The 14,118-nt window shown below is 38.8% G+C and overlaps 1 protein-coding gene and 1 pseudogene across 1 annotated transcript; one reads left to right on the top strand and one right to left on the bottom strand.

The window, feature by feature from the left end:
* Positions 1-4,925: 4,925 nt before the first annotated feature.
* On the bottom strand, positions 4,926-7,176 carry LOC139935079 (uncharacterized). Its single transcript, XM_071929536.1, has 4 exons — positions 6,962-7,176; positions 6,416-6,568; positions 5,802-5,881; positions 4,926-5,641 (listed from the first exon to the last, which is right to left on the bottom strand). Exons 3-4 carry the CDS (start codon positions 5,843-5,845, stop codon positions 5,170-5,172), a joined length of 516 nt encoding a protein of 171 aa, XP_071785637.1. The 5' UTR covers positions 5,846-5,881; positions 6,416-6,568; positions 6,962-7,176; the 3' UTR covers positions 4,926-5,169.
* Positions 7,177-9,111: 1,935 nt separating this feature from the next.
* Positions 9,112-14,079, top strand: LOC139934740 (glutathione peroxidase-like; annotated as a pseudogene).
* Positions 14,080-14,118: the final 39 nt, after the last annotated feature.

The raw sequence follows: 14,118 nt of genomic DNA, 5'->3' as shown, positions 1-14,118 counted from the left end.
TCAAAGGCTGTTTTGAAGCTGTAAAAAAAAAAGAACTTTGCTTTGCATTTGGTCAAAGTTGTTAAGCAAAACGACATTAAGTTTCCTTTTGAATAAGTCCATTCACAAATTTGGTTAGAGCAGTGTGTCGATCAGGTCTCAGAATGTACATTTTGCCAAATCCATTATGAAGATTAATTTAGCCATCGGCCCGTCGGGTTGGTTACTGATGGAGATTAACAAAAGAGACCTCGTGCGGCTGAATGGGGTACATTTTTAGGAGTTTGTCTATTGACCCAAACTGGACGTAACAAACCCTAATCATGACTTGACATGCTTTCTGAAAGTGAAATAAGTTAGAGAAAATTAAGGAGTGGGAACGAGTTTATCGTTTTTATTTAGTTTGTACGATATAGGGTTCCAGAGATATGGGATGTATGGAGGTTTGTTCCTAGAGCAGCGTGAACATGAACGCGGTCAGAAATTGTGTCGTTTGTCGTTCAAATTTCGCGAGATGCAATAAGCCCAAAGTGACAATAAAACAAAACCAGACCTGCCAAGTCTCACGCATTAGGCGTGAGACTCACGCATTTGGGCTCTGTCTCACGCTCACACGCACATCAACCATTATTGGGGCGAGATCGGGAAAACAAATTAACGACATTTTTTGTACAAAATTTGTACAAACAGAGCGCAAATTTGCAGATTGCGCACGCTTTTGCTCATCCAGTAGGTTCAGCTCAAATTCGGCAGAGCGCAAAACGCTTATTGCGCACAAGTTTGTTCCGATTCTTTTAGCAAATTCGTTGAAATGCGCTCCACTAGCGAAGACACAACAGGCAGAAGAAGTGAGCGATTGATTTTGGACATCATTTTTAGTCTATTTTTTTCAAGTTTGGAAGGATATAATCTGACACAATCGAACCTCCACATTAACCATCAACATCTCCTGTGTACCTCAAGTGAGTTTTAATTATTCTGAGGAGGCTTTTGATGCATTTTGAAACACTTTTTGTCCACAATTAAATTTCACATTGTTTTATTTATTTATAAAAAAATAAAAATAAAAAAAAGGTTGGGCGGCGATTTAAAAAGGCCTTCTTAAACTGGCAATTTTTTTTCCGGGGGGATGGGGGTTGAGCTTTGAAAAATCTCACACATAGCTAGCCTCTGGACTTGGCATCTCTGCCTGCAAAACACTTTTTTGACGTTCACGTTAAGTGCTCCCGTTATACATGCAGCCTATTGACCAGAAAGTTTACAAGACCAATTCAGATGAGAATAAACTAAAAAGAGGCCTACGCTCTTACCACGCCCGCCCCCCCCCCCCGAAAAAAAAAAACAGTAGATACGATGTTTTTTAAAAAGGAAATGCAAGCATTATGAATGTATATTGAGTGTGTGGAGAAAGTTTTGGTAGTGTAGTACAAAAGAAACTTTAGTTATTGCTGGCTAACGGTCAGTTTCACCTATCAACGCTGATTTGAAAAACGTGTAACGTTAGGGAGGCCCAACATATTAGACCCCTATAAGGATCACGGGGGAGCCTTATAGTTTCTAGATGCATAAGGTACGTTGTCTAACCCAAAACGAGGTGGGTACAGCCACTGCAAGTAGTGGTGGACGTGCGGAATAGCTTCATTTTGGGTTAGAATTATGACGCCATGCATAAATATTGAGAGAGGCGTATAACACCCTCACCCACATTTCGAAATATTTGTGTAAAGGATTTTTATATCCTAGCGGGGTGCCGCGCGAACCGCTAGTCCTCATTACACGGGGACATTACAATGGAAAAGTTATGAGTGCACCACACACACACACACGTTCGTTTTTTGGGCACATGTAGCACCAACAAAATAAACCTCATTGTACGGGTACACAATACGAAGTCTGTCACCGGGTTAGGGAGACCGAATTGTGCACATTCCAGTGGAAGAGTTATTTCGTTCATTGTGGGGCTTTGTACCATACAAAATGGGGAAATTTTTACGCGGAAATCTGTGCACGCCTAATTGTGCACTACATCCCAATAAAACATGATATTTCTCTTCCACATTGTACCGTAAAATTTGTGCACGTTGTATATGTGTCTCATCGCGTGGAATCGCCCTCATTATGCAGGTACACAATGCCGCAGCAAACGTCAACGTTGTATGGTCACTCAGCGCCTAAAATATCCCTCGTTGTGCCGGTACACGATACTGTAGTTTTACAAAAGTGTGCGGAGACAACTTTGTGCACATCATTACGGGAAAGCCAAATTCTGAACATACACACTTTGAACCGTACAAGTGAGGACCTTTTTTATGGGAAATTTTTGTGCATGTTGTATGGTCACTCAGCGCCTAAAATATCCCTCATTGTACGGGTACACGATACTGCAGTGTTGCTATTAGGGGGACAGATTTTGTGCACATCATAATGGGAAAGTTATTTTCTCCACAATCACACTTTGAACCGTACAAGTGTGGACCTTTTTAATAGGTAAATTTGTGCATGTTGTATGGTCACTCAGCGCACAACTTTGTGCACAGCATATAACGGGAAAGCCACGTTCTCAACATTACACACTTTGAAGCGTACAAGTGAGACGACCTTTTAAAGCCATTGGACCCTTTCGGTACAGAAAAAAAAAAAAGTTCACAGATTTACAAATAATTTACAGGGTTTACAGACGGTAATGGTGAAAGACTTCTCTTGAAATATTAGTCCATGAAATGCTTTACTTTTTGAGAAAACGGTAAAACAATATAAATTCTCGTTAACGAGAATTACAGATTTGTTATAAACACATGTCATGACACGGCGAAACGCGCGAAAACAGGAGTGGGTTTTCCCGTTATTTTCTCCAGACTCCGATGACCGATTGAGCCTAAATTTCCACAGGATTGTTATTTTATATATAAGTTGTGATACACGAAGTGTGGGACTTGGACAATATACTGTTTACCGAAAGTGTATAATGGCTTTAAATCTGTGTGCACGTTTCAGCTCCTAAAATATCCATCATTGTACGGGTACACGACACGACAGTGGTGCTACTAAAGGGGGACACATTTTGTTCACATCATAATGGAAAAGTTATTTTCTCAACATCCACACTTTGAACCGTACAAGCGAGGACCTTTTTAACAGGTAATTTTGTGCACGTTGTATGGTCACTCAGCGCCTAAAATATCCATCATTTTGCCGGTACACGATACTGCAGCAAACCGCAGTTGAAGTGAACAAATTTGTGCACATCTCAATGGAAAAGTTTGTTTAATAGCTAGAAAATTCGTACCGTACAAGCGAGGACCTTTTGACGGGATGCGCGTTGTACACATTGTATGTTCTCATAGTGCCTACAATAACTCTTATTACACGGGTACACTGTGCTTCAAGCGCGGTATGTGGGAGAGACAAATTTGTGCACATTGCAATGGAAAAGTTGTTTCATATTATACACCCCTTGTACCGCACAAGTGGAGACCTTTTTCTACTGGTGATGTGTGCACGTTGTATGTATCATACAACGCCTAAAATAACCCTCATTGTTCTCGGATGTCTCCGGTTAAGGGAGAGAGACATAGTATTATTATTGTTTTGTCATTTTTACTCATGAAAATTAACTTTTCTAGGACTGAAAGTAAAACTAACTCGGAACGTCACGTGATTGATCGAACCACCTTGTGGTTCAAACTATCATTCGACCTTCGTTTTTGTAAAATAAAATGCTCAAAAACGGCTAAATTTGATGATGTTTTATGGACTGTTCTACTTCACTCCTGGAAGAAGATATGAATCTTAGTCTACTTTGTAGCCCAAATAGTCCCCACTTCAGCCGGCGTGCCCCTTTAAATTGGTCAAAATTGCGGACTTACTTACTACCCCTTGTGATTGTTTTCAACTTTTGGCACTACTTTGATAAAAAAATGCTTTTTATAATTGAATAAATGCTGATATTATACCACACTAAGGTTTTTTTTAATTAAAAATTCAGCCAAAATTTGATAAAAATGCTAGACCGACACTTTATCATTTTCAAAGTTTTCGGTCTAAATTTGGTTTAAATGCTAGACTGTAGGCCTACCCCCTTGTGATTTTTTTTTCCAATTTTGAGCTTAAATTGGATACAAATGCTGGACTTAACCCCTTTGTGATTGTTTTCATTTTTTGCACAACTTCGATAAAAATGCTGTACTAAAAAACCCTTGCGTAAATTGAATAAAATAATGCTGAAACTACCACTTATCAGGATTTTTCAATTTTCGACCGTCTTTGGATAAAAATGCTGAACTTATCTCCTGTATTTTCTCTATTTTTCGGCCCAGATTTGATAATCATGATGGACTCACCCCCCCCCCCGTGAGTCTTTACATGAAGTTGATATTTTCGACCCAAAGCTGGACTTGTGTTTTTTCAATAATTAGCTCAAATTGATTAATTAACTAGACTTATCCTTGTAGTTTTTCAACCATTGACCAACATAATACGCCTTGTGACTATTTGAATTTGTTGCCCGTATTTGTAAAAATGCTGGACTTGCTGCCCCCTGCATTTTTCATTTCTTCAAAATTTTGCCTAGTCTTGAAAAGCGCCCTCTACGGTTATTTTAGCCAAAATGAAATGGAACATCTAACTGAATGCATGACAAGAATTTACAAATTAGTCAAAATGTCTTAATTTTTACTCACCGGTTTCACTGTGACTCTCATCAGATAAACATACACCCTGGAACCAAATTCCATTGATCCCAATTATTAAGACCACAGCCAAATTTCATAGAGGAGCTTAAGTAGAAAATAATGCTTACAAATTCACTGCTTAGCAATAGTGAGCAAGATACCAATCACAAATTGAACATGTCACATGGTGTTTTGGCTTGTAACCTTATTCTGTTAAGCAATTTAATAAGCAATTTAATAATGGTTTTGCTTAGCTTAGATTTGTGCTTATGAAATTAACTTGCCCGGTGTGATAGGTTAAGGGTACAGCAGCAGCTGTAGCTGGTAGTTCATTTTTTAACCTTTTCATTCAGAGAGGGCGGGGCGACAGTCGAGGCAAATTAAAATAAATGTCAGAATTTAGAAGCATGACTGGTTTATCAATAATTTAGTTTATTGAAATTTTACAATATTATTAATTGACAAGTCTTTTCTTTTCATAACTATTATCTAAAAATGTACGCATAATTGTCGGATTTCTTTAAATTTTGTGTATTATTTTGTTGTTTAGATCTGTGGATGTCTTTGATACTGGGTCTCCAACAAACTCAACACCAAATGATTGTTGATCAATGATGCCTAAAACTCGGCTGAATTCGGTGAAATGTTGCACAGCCATCATGGTTCTGATCTCTGTGACCATTTCTTGATTTGCTTTTATGGGGTCCTGAACATCTTTCAGTCTCTTGACTGCTACCAGAGTACCATCTACAATCTTTCTCTTGAGATGGACCTCTCCATGTGCCCCACTGCCGAGACAGACTGGGTAGCCTTGACTCAAGACGTCTTCTAGTTCATTCTCCAGAAGGATTGGAATAACTGAAGGTTCAGGAGGCAAGATTGTGGAAGGACCGGGGGCTGTTGCTGACTGAGCTACTGCTGTTCTTAATGACTCTTTCTTTTGGTTCTTTGCTTTGATTTCTGATGGGGTCTTTGGGCCAGCCATCTGTTTCCTGTAGAAAACAAAACATAACGTAAAACTACTGGGTGATTATTCTTACTGCTATTTTTGTATTATACTAGTTTCGCTGATTGCACCTGATTTCTGCTCGCTTTCCTTAGTCTTTCTTCAATTAATGACATTGATAATTAATGAGTTAATTAAAGATTTACCTTATATTGTGGAGCTTTGCCATTATGGAGCTAAACCTCTGCATAACTCCAATGACTGTTCTCCCTGGCTGAACCTTTCCCTAAAATAAATGTCAGCATGAAAGGATAAATTACCAAAGACTCATTCCTTTTTAAAACAAAGATCAAAATATTGTCAAGTATATATACGTTCCCAACATGTGCGTTAAATAAGGCCCGCGCTAAACGTCGCATTTTTTCCGTGTCGAACTCAAATAATGATGAATTAATAAACTCGACAAAAGAGCGACGTTTAGCGCAGGCCTAACAAACCTGTGTTTTTTTTTTTACTCATGTGGTCGTCGAAGTTGCGAGAGAATTGTTGAAGAAAAGTGTTATGCTTTCAGATGCCTTGAGTTTAAGGTCTCTTATTAAAACTAAAATTATTTCAGAGAGAAATTACTTCTTTCTTAAAAACTGAGTAACTTTAGAGGGAGCGCTTTTTCACAATGTTTTATAATACCAACATCTCTCCATTGCTCGTTACCAAGTACGTTTTTAAGCTAACAATTATTATTTCAAAGTAGTTACCATAAGTAACGAGTGTCTTTATTAAAATACTTTTCTAGATTTGAATGATGTTTCAGTGCACTCACCTGTCAATCACATCGACAGTTGACTCAGACTGCAGGCACCAAGCCTTTTCATCTTGACTTTCAAACAAAGTTGAAAGTGGGGGCGTGGTCTTTGGGGTGGAATGCTGTAACAGCTCGTCGGAAGTAGAAGTCAACCGCGATGGTAACATTCGTCTGTTAACAAAAACAAGTTAATATTAATTTGTGTTTTGGTAGGAAAACATTTATGCACCTCGATCACATGCACAGTACATTTTAATACCGCGATTAGTCACTTTAGACATAAATAACCATAATACGATAATGATGACAATTAGTCCAGAAAATTTGATTTCAAAATGTAAAAAAAAAACTGTTAAAGGTTATCCAAAAGTCCGTACAATCTTGTTTGTTTGTTCATTGGTTTGTTGGTTTGTTTTGCTTTCTTTTATTAGTCCGTACTTTTCGTCCATAGTATATCAGTTGTGCTGTGTAAATCTATACAGGAATCGTTTTGCGAAGTAAGATGTCACCAAAAACAACATAAAACTCGACTGATGAATAAATTAATTATAAACTATAGCTTACCGGTACTCCACTGACATAAGCTGCTCAGCTAATCGTAGAACTGTAATCATTTTCGCTTTTCAAGTTTTTAGAATCTTCCGTAGAAAAATCTCGCTGGATACACTATAGCACAAAAAAATCCCTGTTTATCACACGAAGTTTTAAACAAGAACAGAGAGTATGTGCTTCATGTTGTGTTTATGTATCGCATGCAGCTGCACACACATGGTAACTTGTTCTATTTAAGAGAGAGCGCGAAACTTTTTTCCTTGTGACGTCACAATGAATCGAATGTTTCTGTGGTTGTCAAGTAGTGTGACATAGGAACCGCGCTGCAGCTAGTGAACTGTTTTACGCGCATGATTCTAGCAACGTAACGCAAACAGTTTCGATGGTTGGTGCATTGCTGTTGACAAGACAGATCATGACGCGTTTTATCGGTTTGCATTTGCGATGCACTAGGCAGACGCTTCCTATCTATGACGCATTCACGCCGGTGCATTACGCCACCATTCTACACCATATTTATGTATGAGGTACGTCACAATGCTAACCCAAAACGAGGCGATGGGCGTCATTTCAGTAGGGCGCCCTCACCTAGAGGTCAAAAGGAGGTTGTTCATTGGCAGATACTGTGCGCCGCGCGTACAAATCCGTGCGTCTCGATTGTTCCGTCACCGTTTTTCCTCTAAGATGGCGGCTGGATGACGTCAATGACGTCATGTATAAGTATTACGAGAGGCGTATGTTTGCCATTTGCCAACCCATACTCACTGGAAAGTTTTTTGCATGCTGCGTATTGGTGACTTTACTCACAATACGCCTATAGATTTGCCTATAGACCAACAAGAGGCTTACAAAATTGCTGCAGCCGGTTTCACGAAACACTCGGATTAATTCTATGTCGAATTAGGACGAGTAAACATAAAATTGTGCTACTGTTACTAAACAATACTCTTATGTTTCGAAATTTTGTGTTCAGGTGTTTTTAAGGTTAAGAGAAGTTGTAGGAGAACGTTGGATGACGATCACGTTATTTTTATTTTTTGTTATGGGGAGATGGGGGGGTGTGAATGTGCATATTGAACAGGAGGGGATTGCCTCACAATTACATGAATTCAAATTAGTAACAACCAAATCAGCCATGAATTCGTCCGTGGTGGCAGAAAAATAGATTACATCCCTTTTTATTAACATCGCATTAAAAAAAAAAGAAGGAAATACGAGCATCCTGTCCGTTTCCTTATTTCAGAGGCCACCTACTTTTCTCCCCCTTTTTTTTTAACGAAAATACATTTTACAAGTAAAAATTTTTAAATTTCTCAGACTTTTTTTTTAACAAAGCTGTTTTTCTTGAAAAAATATGTCGGTCGGCCATTTAAATTAAAGTGTTTGTGTGTGTGTGTGTGTGTGGGGGGGGGGGGGGTCCCTCCTCCACCTTTAAAAAAAGACATGGTTTCATTCGGTACAATTAACTAAATTTTTTCCCTGGCTGAAGGCCTATAGTGTGTGAAGTTTTTGTTTTTAATTAACTATCCTATCGGCAACGGGAGAATAATAGACCGATCACGCTAACAATGTTTACACGTGATCATGTGACACAATCGGCTGTATTTTTTAAATTACACCTTTAACTGAAAGCGAAACATGTTTTAAAAAGTTGAATGTTGTGACATTGATTTGAATTATATCTGCAGTCTGATAAATCCTGTATTCTACATCAAAAGAGGTTTTCTTCTGAGAGTATGGTTAGACTGCGTAAATTACCGAGGGAACTTGTGAAATTTCGCGATTTTTGACCGTACCGTTTATGAGTTACAACAATTTGTTTACAACGGCTACTATTATGGTTTACACTAAAAATATTGGAAGCAACTTGTAGTATTAAATAGGAATAAACTTTACATAAATAGTAACCTTACGGATAGCCTACAACCATTGATTGTACATGGTTATACCCGCAAGTTTACTAAATTCCGTTGATATTTTCAAAACAGTGCCACTAAAAACACTGAAAAATACTGTACAAAATGTTAAGTGTGATTGCCTTTTTATGTTTTGTGCAATGAGAGAGTTGTATGTCTGATATTAATTTATGAGCAAACATAACGTGTTTACGTTGATGTGTTTTGGTGCGATGCATGCAGACACCGTCACGCTTGACGGCAAAACCGGATTACGTGCGGAGAGAATAATATTGCTTCGCCTGGTCCAGCGAGATAATTAAACGAGAGAAGTGCATGCCCCATTCGTAATGGCAGCCACGTCATCAGGGATGTCTGCCTCGACCATCTTAGTCCTGCCTCTCTTATGGGCAGCAGCAACGGCATCTTCAGGGCTCCTGGAGTCGGTGTGTCATGAGGGGTCTCGTGGGTCAACCATCCACGGGTACTCCCTTCAGCCTCTAGGGGGTGCAGACGAGCCTGCTGTACCCCTCTCCCGCTACGCCGGTAAGGTACTTCTACTCATCAACGTAGCGACATACTGACGGCACACCACCTCTCAGTACCCACAACTGAATGCACTTAAACACAGATACGGGGAGCGATTGGAGATTGTAGCCACACCATGTAACCAGTTTGGTCTTCAGGAACCAGGAGATGGTGACGAGATTATCAACGGGCTGAAGTTCGTCCGGCCAGGGGGAGGATTCGAACCGTGGTTTCCGGTCTTTGCAAAGATTGACGTGAATGGGGCTTCGGAGCATCCCCTGTACACGCACTTAAAGGTACGTCAATTTATTGATTTGTGCAGTGGTGACAAAATACAATTTATTTGTTGCGATTGGGTTGTCATATATTATGCTATCATTGTGCGAAAGCAAGCAAAAGCAGATGTTGAAAGCAACCCATAAAATTGTTGGTCTCATTTGAATTTAAATCGGTTTTCGTTTTTAACTTATACTTTACCATCTGCCAGGCAAAAGGTCTACATTTCTACGATCAACTACACACCTATTTTGAAATGTCAGATTACATCAAAATACTGTAAACATATTATTTGTCATCAGATATTAAACCCTCTTTTAAAGGAACATTAATGTAAAAACTAAACATTTCCCCACCACTCAATTTTTGCTCAGTGGATGTATGCACTGTTTGTGCGCAAAAATCATAAGGTCGAAACTCTAAAGCTAAACTTTTGAAGGCTTCTTGTTTTGTTTCCTTCATCAATTATGTGTCTAATAGGCCATTGCATAAACATAACGTATGGAGTGCAAATAATGTTCAGGACCCCTAAGCGGGCCCGGACCCCACGCAACACATGCTTCGCTCTCCGTGCTTGCACGTTCTATCTTTGACAGATCCCCCCCCCCCCCCGCCCGCTCCCACACCTACACAGTTTTGGCCTGGATCCGTCCTTGTGAATTTTTAGGTCACAATTAAAACATTATGTTTTTGTTATTCTTGCCAAACCTTTGTAATACTATCTTGGTGTAATATCTTTAAACTCCATTTTTGGGGGAATAATGTTATTATGAAAGATTGCGTAGTATTGTTGCCTTTTGTCCCTGTACAGGACACGATAAACATGAAGCTGCTAATAATCTAATAACGCTAATATCACGGCTGATAGCTTCCAGCTCAGTGCAGTAAATTAGTTCTCACTAGAGAGAGATGGGGAAACGATCGCAAGCCGGGATAATAATGTCATGAAATCACTCAAGATAATCGGTTTCACATCATATCCACCACAATTAAGTCGGGCAGCTCATATTAATGCTGGATTCAGTCTCCGACTGCATTTTGAGTTTTTATTCATGCAATACGGATAGAAGGTCATAACCTAAATTACTTGCTGGGTAAATTATATGCACTTGGTTCTTTTACGTGTTTTATACAACACACGGGACATTATTATACCAACGTGGTTTATTGATCTAGATGGTTTGTTAGTTGTCTATTACCTTGACATAGTGCCAACTTTGTTTATTTAGCCTTATTCCAATGCAGTTCTCAACCGTTTATTTATCAGATGTGTTCGGACAATGAGTTATTTGTTTAGTCAGACAATAGATCAATGTAACGCTTTCTTTTTGTTAGCTAAGTTATTGTATTGTGGAGTGCGGGGACGTTTAGATGGAATTTAGTATTTTCATACACGTACATGCTTCGTTTAGAACCATACAGTGAATCAAATTTGTACAAATATATCAATAATACCGGAAGTCTTGTATAGCTCACGTATCTACCGACACGGGGCCCAATGCTCTTTTCAGAAAGACAGGTTATTGAAGTTTTGAATTTTGAGACCCAAGTATGTAGCACCTTTTAAGGGTGTTTCTTTTTCCTTATAATTTTGCGCAACTTCGATGACCAGTTAAGTCAAAATGTTCACAGATTTATTGATGCATATTGTATAATGTTGGGATACATCAAGTAAGATTGCTGGGGTCGATTTCACACAGAGTTAGGCTAGGAGGTATACAAATTGCATGGATAGTCCCACGAGTAACTGGTCCTAACTCGAGATAAGACTAGTTCTAACTCTTTGTGAAATCCACCCCAGGTCTGTGATATGTACCGAATGTATTCAGTGCCTTTAATTTACTGTCAGATATGTCTTATAATTGTCCCTCTTTCCACAATTCATTTATGTTCATCTCCACAGAGCTCCTGTCCACCAGTTAAACTTCAGATCGGCGACCCGTCCAAACTCTACTGGTCACCCATCAAAGTCGGTGACGTCACTTGGAACTTTGAGAAGTTTCTTGTCGACGCTGAGGGCGTCCCTTACAAACGTTTCGACCCCTCCGTCAATCCGGAAAACCTGGTGCCAGCAATCGATGCTCTGGTAGCCAGGGAAGACGAAATGAACCAGATTCGAAATACGATTTCGGAGTACTTTAACCCAGATGAAAGACTCGATTTTTAGATCCCTGAATTTAAAGCCCCCCCCCTCCCCTCGACCTCCTCCCCTCATACCCCTTAAAAGTAATAAGGGGCTACGTGACGCATTGAAAAGAAAAGTAAAAATGATGAAGTAATTAGCCATTGCTTAATGATTTTGAACAATTTTCTGGTACAATTGCATGCTCGATCACAAGTTACGACTTAATTTGAGTTCCTCCGACTAAAGAGGCAGTTGCTAGTTCACATGATTCGAGGCATGATTTGCGACATTGCAAATATTTGCAAAGATATTTGCGATGTGCGATGTCCCTTCAGGGCCACCATACGTAAGAGACGATGGACATCCATACACGATTCTGAATGTCACCAGGGTTTGCGCTGAGAGATTGATATGACTTGCATAGAACCATTTGTCATAATGGCAACTGTCTTTTCAGATTAAGGAGTTTAAATGTAAGCGGTAACTTGTGATGTCCAGGCAAGTCATTGTACTACTTTATTCAAATCTAACTCGCAAACACTATAGCATGACAGATGTAGATAGCGAATTAAGCAGAAACAATCTCACTCAAGAAAGCAAAACTTAAATTAGTTCATGATTTCTACTTCTCCTTGCCGAGCACAGCGAATGACGAGCCGATCGCAAACCGTCCTTTCTCGGCGGCCGATCGGTTCCGAAGCCCACTCGATGAGAAAGCCCTCGTGCATTCGGGCTTTTAATTCGAGTGACTGTGCAGAGGCATATAATTCGGTTACGAAGTGAAGTGGAATTCTTGCCAATTAATTTAAAAGCAGGTTAGTTTAAATATCTTTACCGGTGTCTGAAGTAATTCTCCTTAGTGAAACTTACATGGGCTTGAGGAGAGTTTGTAGAGAGTTTGTAAGTGTTACGGGGAACTTAAACTCCTGGCACATCAGCAGGGTAACAAATGAGCCCTTGACTCACAGGTTTCAAGACGTAGGACCCTTTGATAACCTTGAGGCAGTTTTTAATATATTATATAGAATTAGAGGAGCTGGCAAGTTGTACATTAGCAAACAATGTTCATGTTTTGTGCGGTGATAAACCATTATAAATAAAATAACAAACCGAAAAACATGGGCTAAATCCACAATGCATAACATAAACAATTTGGACAAAAACAAATTTCAGCATTTAAAGACAATCATATTAGTTTTTGCTATAGGAACCGAAATCAGCTCAACTGCATTTATAAACGTTTTCAGAGAATAGACTTTATTTCAGAGGGATGAGCTTCCTTATCAGCTTTCAGATTAAAGCCATTGGACACTTTCGGTAAACAGTATTGTCTAAGGCCCACACTTCGTGTATCACAACTTATGTATAAAATAACCAACCTGTGGAAATTTGGGCTCAATCGGTCATCAGAGTCGGGAGAAAATAACGGGAAAACCCACCCTTGTTTCCGCATGTTTCGCCGTGTCATGACATGTGTTTAAAATAATTCCGTAATTCTCAATATCGAGAATTGATATTGTTTTAATGTTTTCTCAAAAAGTAAAGCATTTCATCGAAATTTCAATAGAAGTCTTTCACCATTACCTTTTGCAAAAACTGTAAGTTATTTGTAAATCTGTGAACTTTCATTTTTGTTTTCTGTTCCGAAAGTGTATATCGGCTTAAAAGGTAAATACTGGTGTTTATTATCTTTACCAAGTACGTGTAATCATGTCCACGCCATCTATCAGTTTGCTGAACCTTGCTGAAGGCCTAAAGTTTCAGAGTAATAATGAAGTGGGGATAGTACAACTGTGAAAATAAAAAATCAATTATTTTCAATATTGCTAATACAAACTTAGCAATTCCATTAAGTGTTCTTTGTATGATTCACAGCATGCTTCTCATCGCCCAGTTTAGACGTAATGTTTTACTTCTCAACTGGTTTTATAGATCAATTTTGGGGTAACATTATGGCGATGCTTTTTTATTATTTTTTTTAATTTTTTAATTCATGTTTTTAATATATATATGTTACTATCAATAAAAACAGCTAAGGATGTCAACGCAATTGAATACTGCAGTTTCATGTAATTTATGTTGTTCGGGTGTTTAATTTCACAGTTTTTTTTTTTTAAAGATATATTGTTGATAAAATAAAGCGGCCCCCAAGTTTGGTTAGGCCTATACACTTACTGCAGCTGGATATTTAAACGCAATATGGACTAGGGTACAGTTTTGCAGGCTACGGTGATAGATTATCTTCAAATCTTAAGCGGTATAGACGATGTGACCTATGTTTACATTCCAACCGCCCTCTGTTAAAAAAAAAAAAAAAAAAAAACTGTATACGTCATGTTTTGCCG

The sequence above is a fragment of the Asterias amurensis genome, chromosome 3, assembly GCF_032118995.1.
Source record: "Asterias amurensis chromosome 3, ASM3211899v1".
Lineage (NCBI taxonomy): Eukaryota > Metazoa > Echinodermata > Asteroidea > Forcipulatida > Asteriidae > Asterias > Asterias amurensis.
This window is presented reverse-complemented; position numbering and strand designations above follow the sequence as displayed.

Bases quoted from the DNA above. Each gene is read 5' to 3' on its own strand.
- LOC139935079 (XM_071929536.1), bottom strand. From the start codon at position 5,845: ATGCAGAGGTTTAGCTCCATAATGGCAAAGCTCCACAATATAAG. The intron at 5,642-5,801 runs GTAAATCTTTAA...TGTTTTCTACAG, and splicing joins GCAAAGCTCCACAATATAAG to GAAACAGATGGCTGGCCCAA.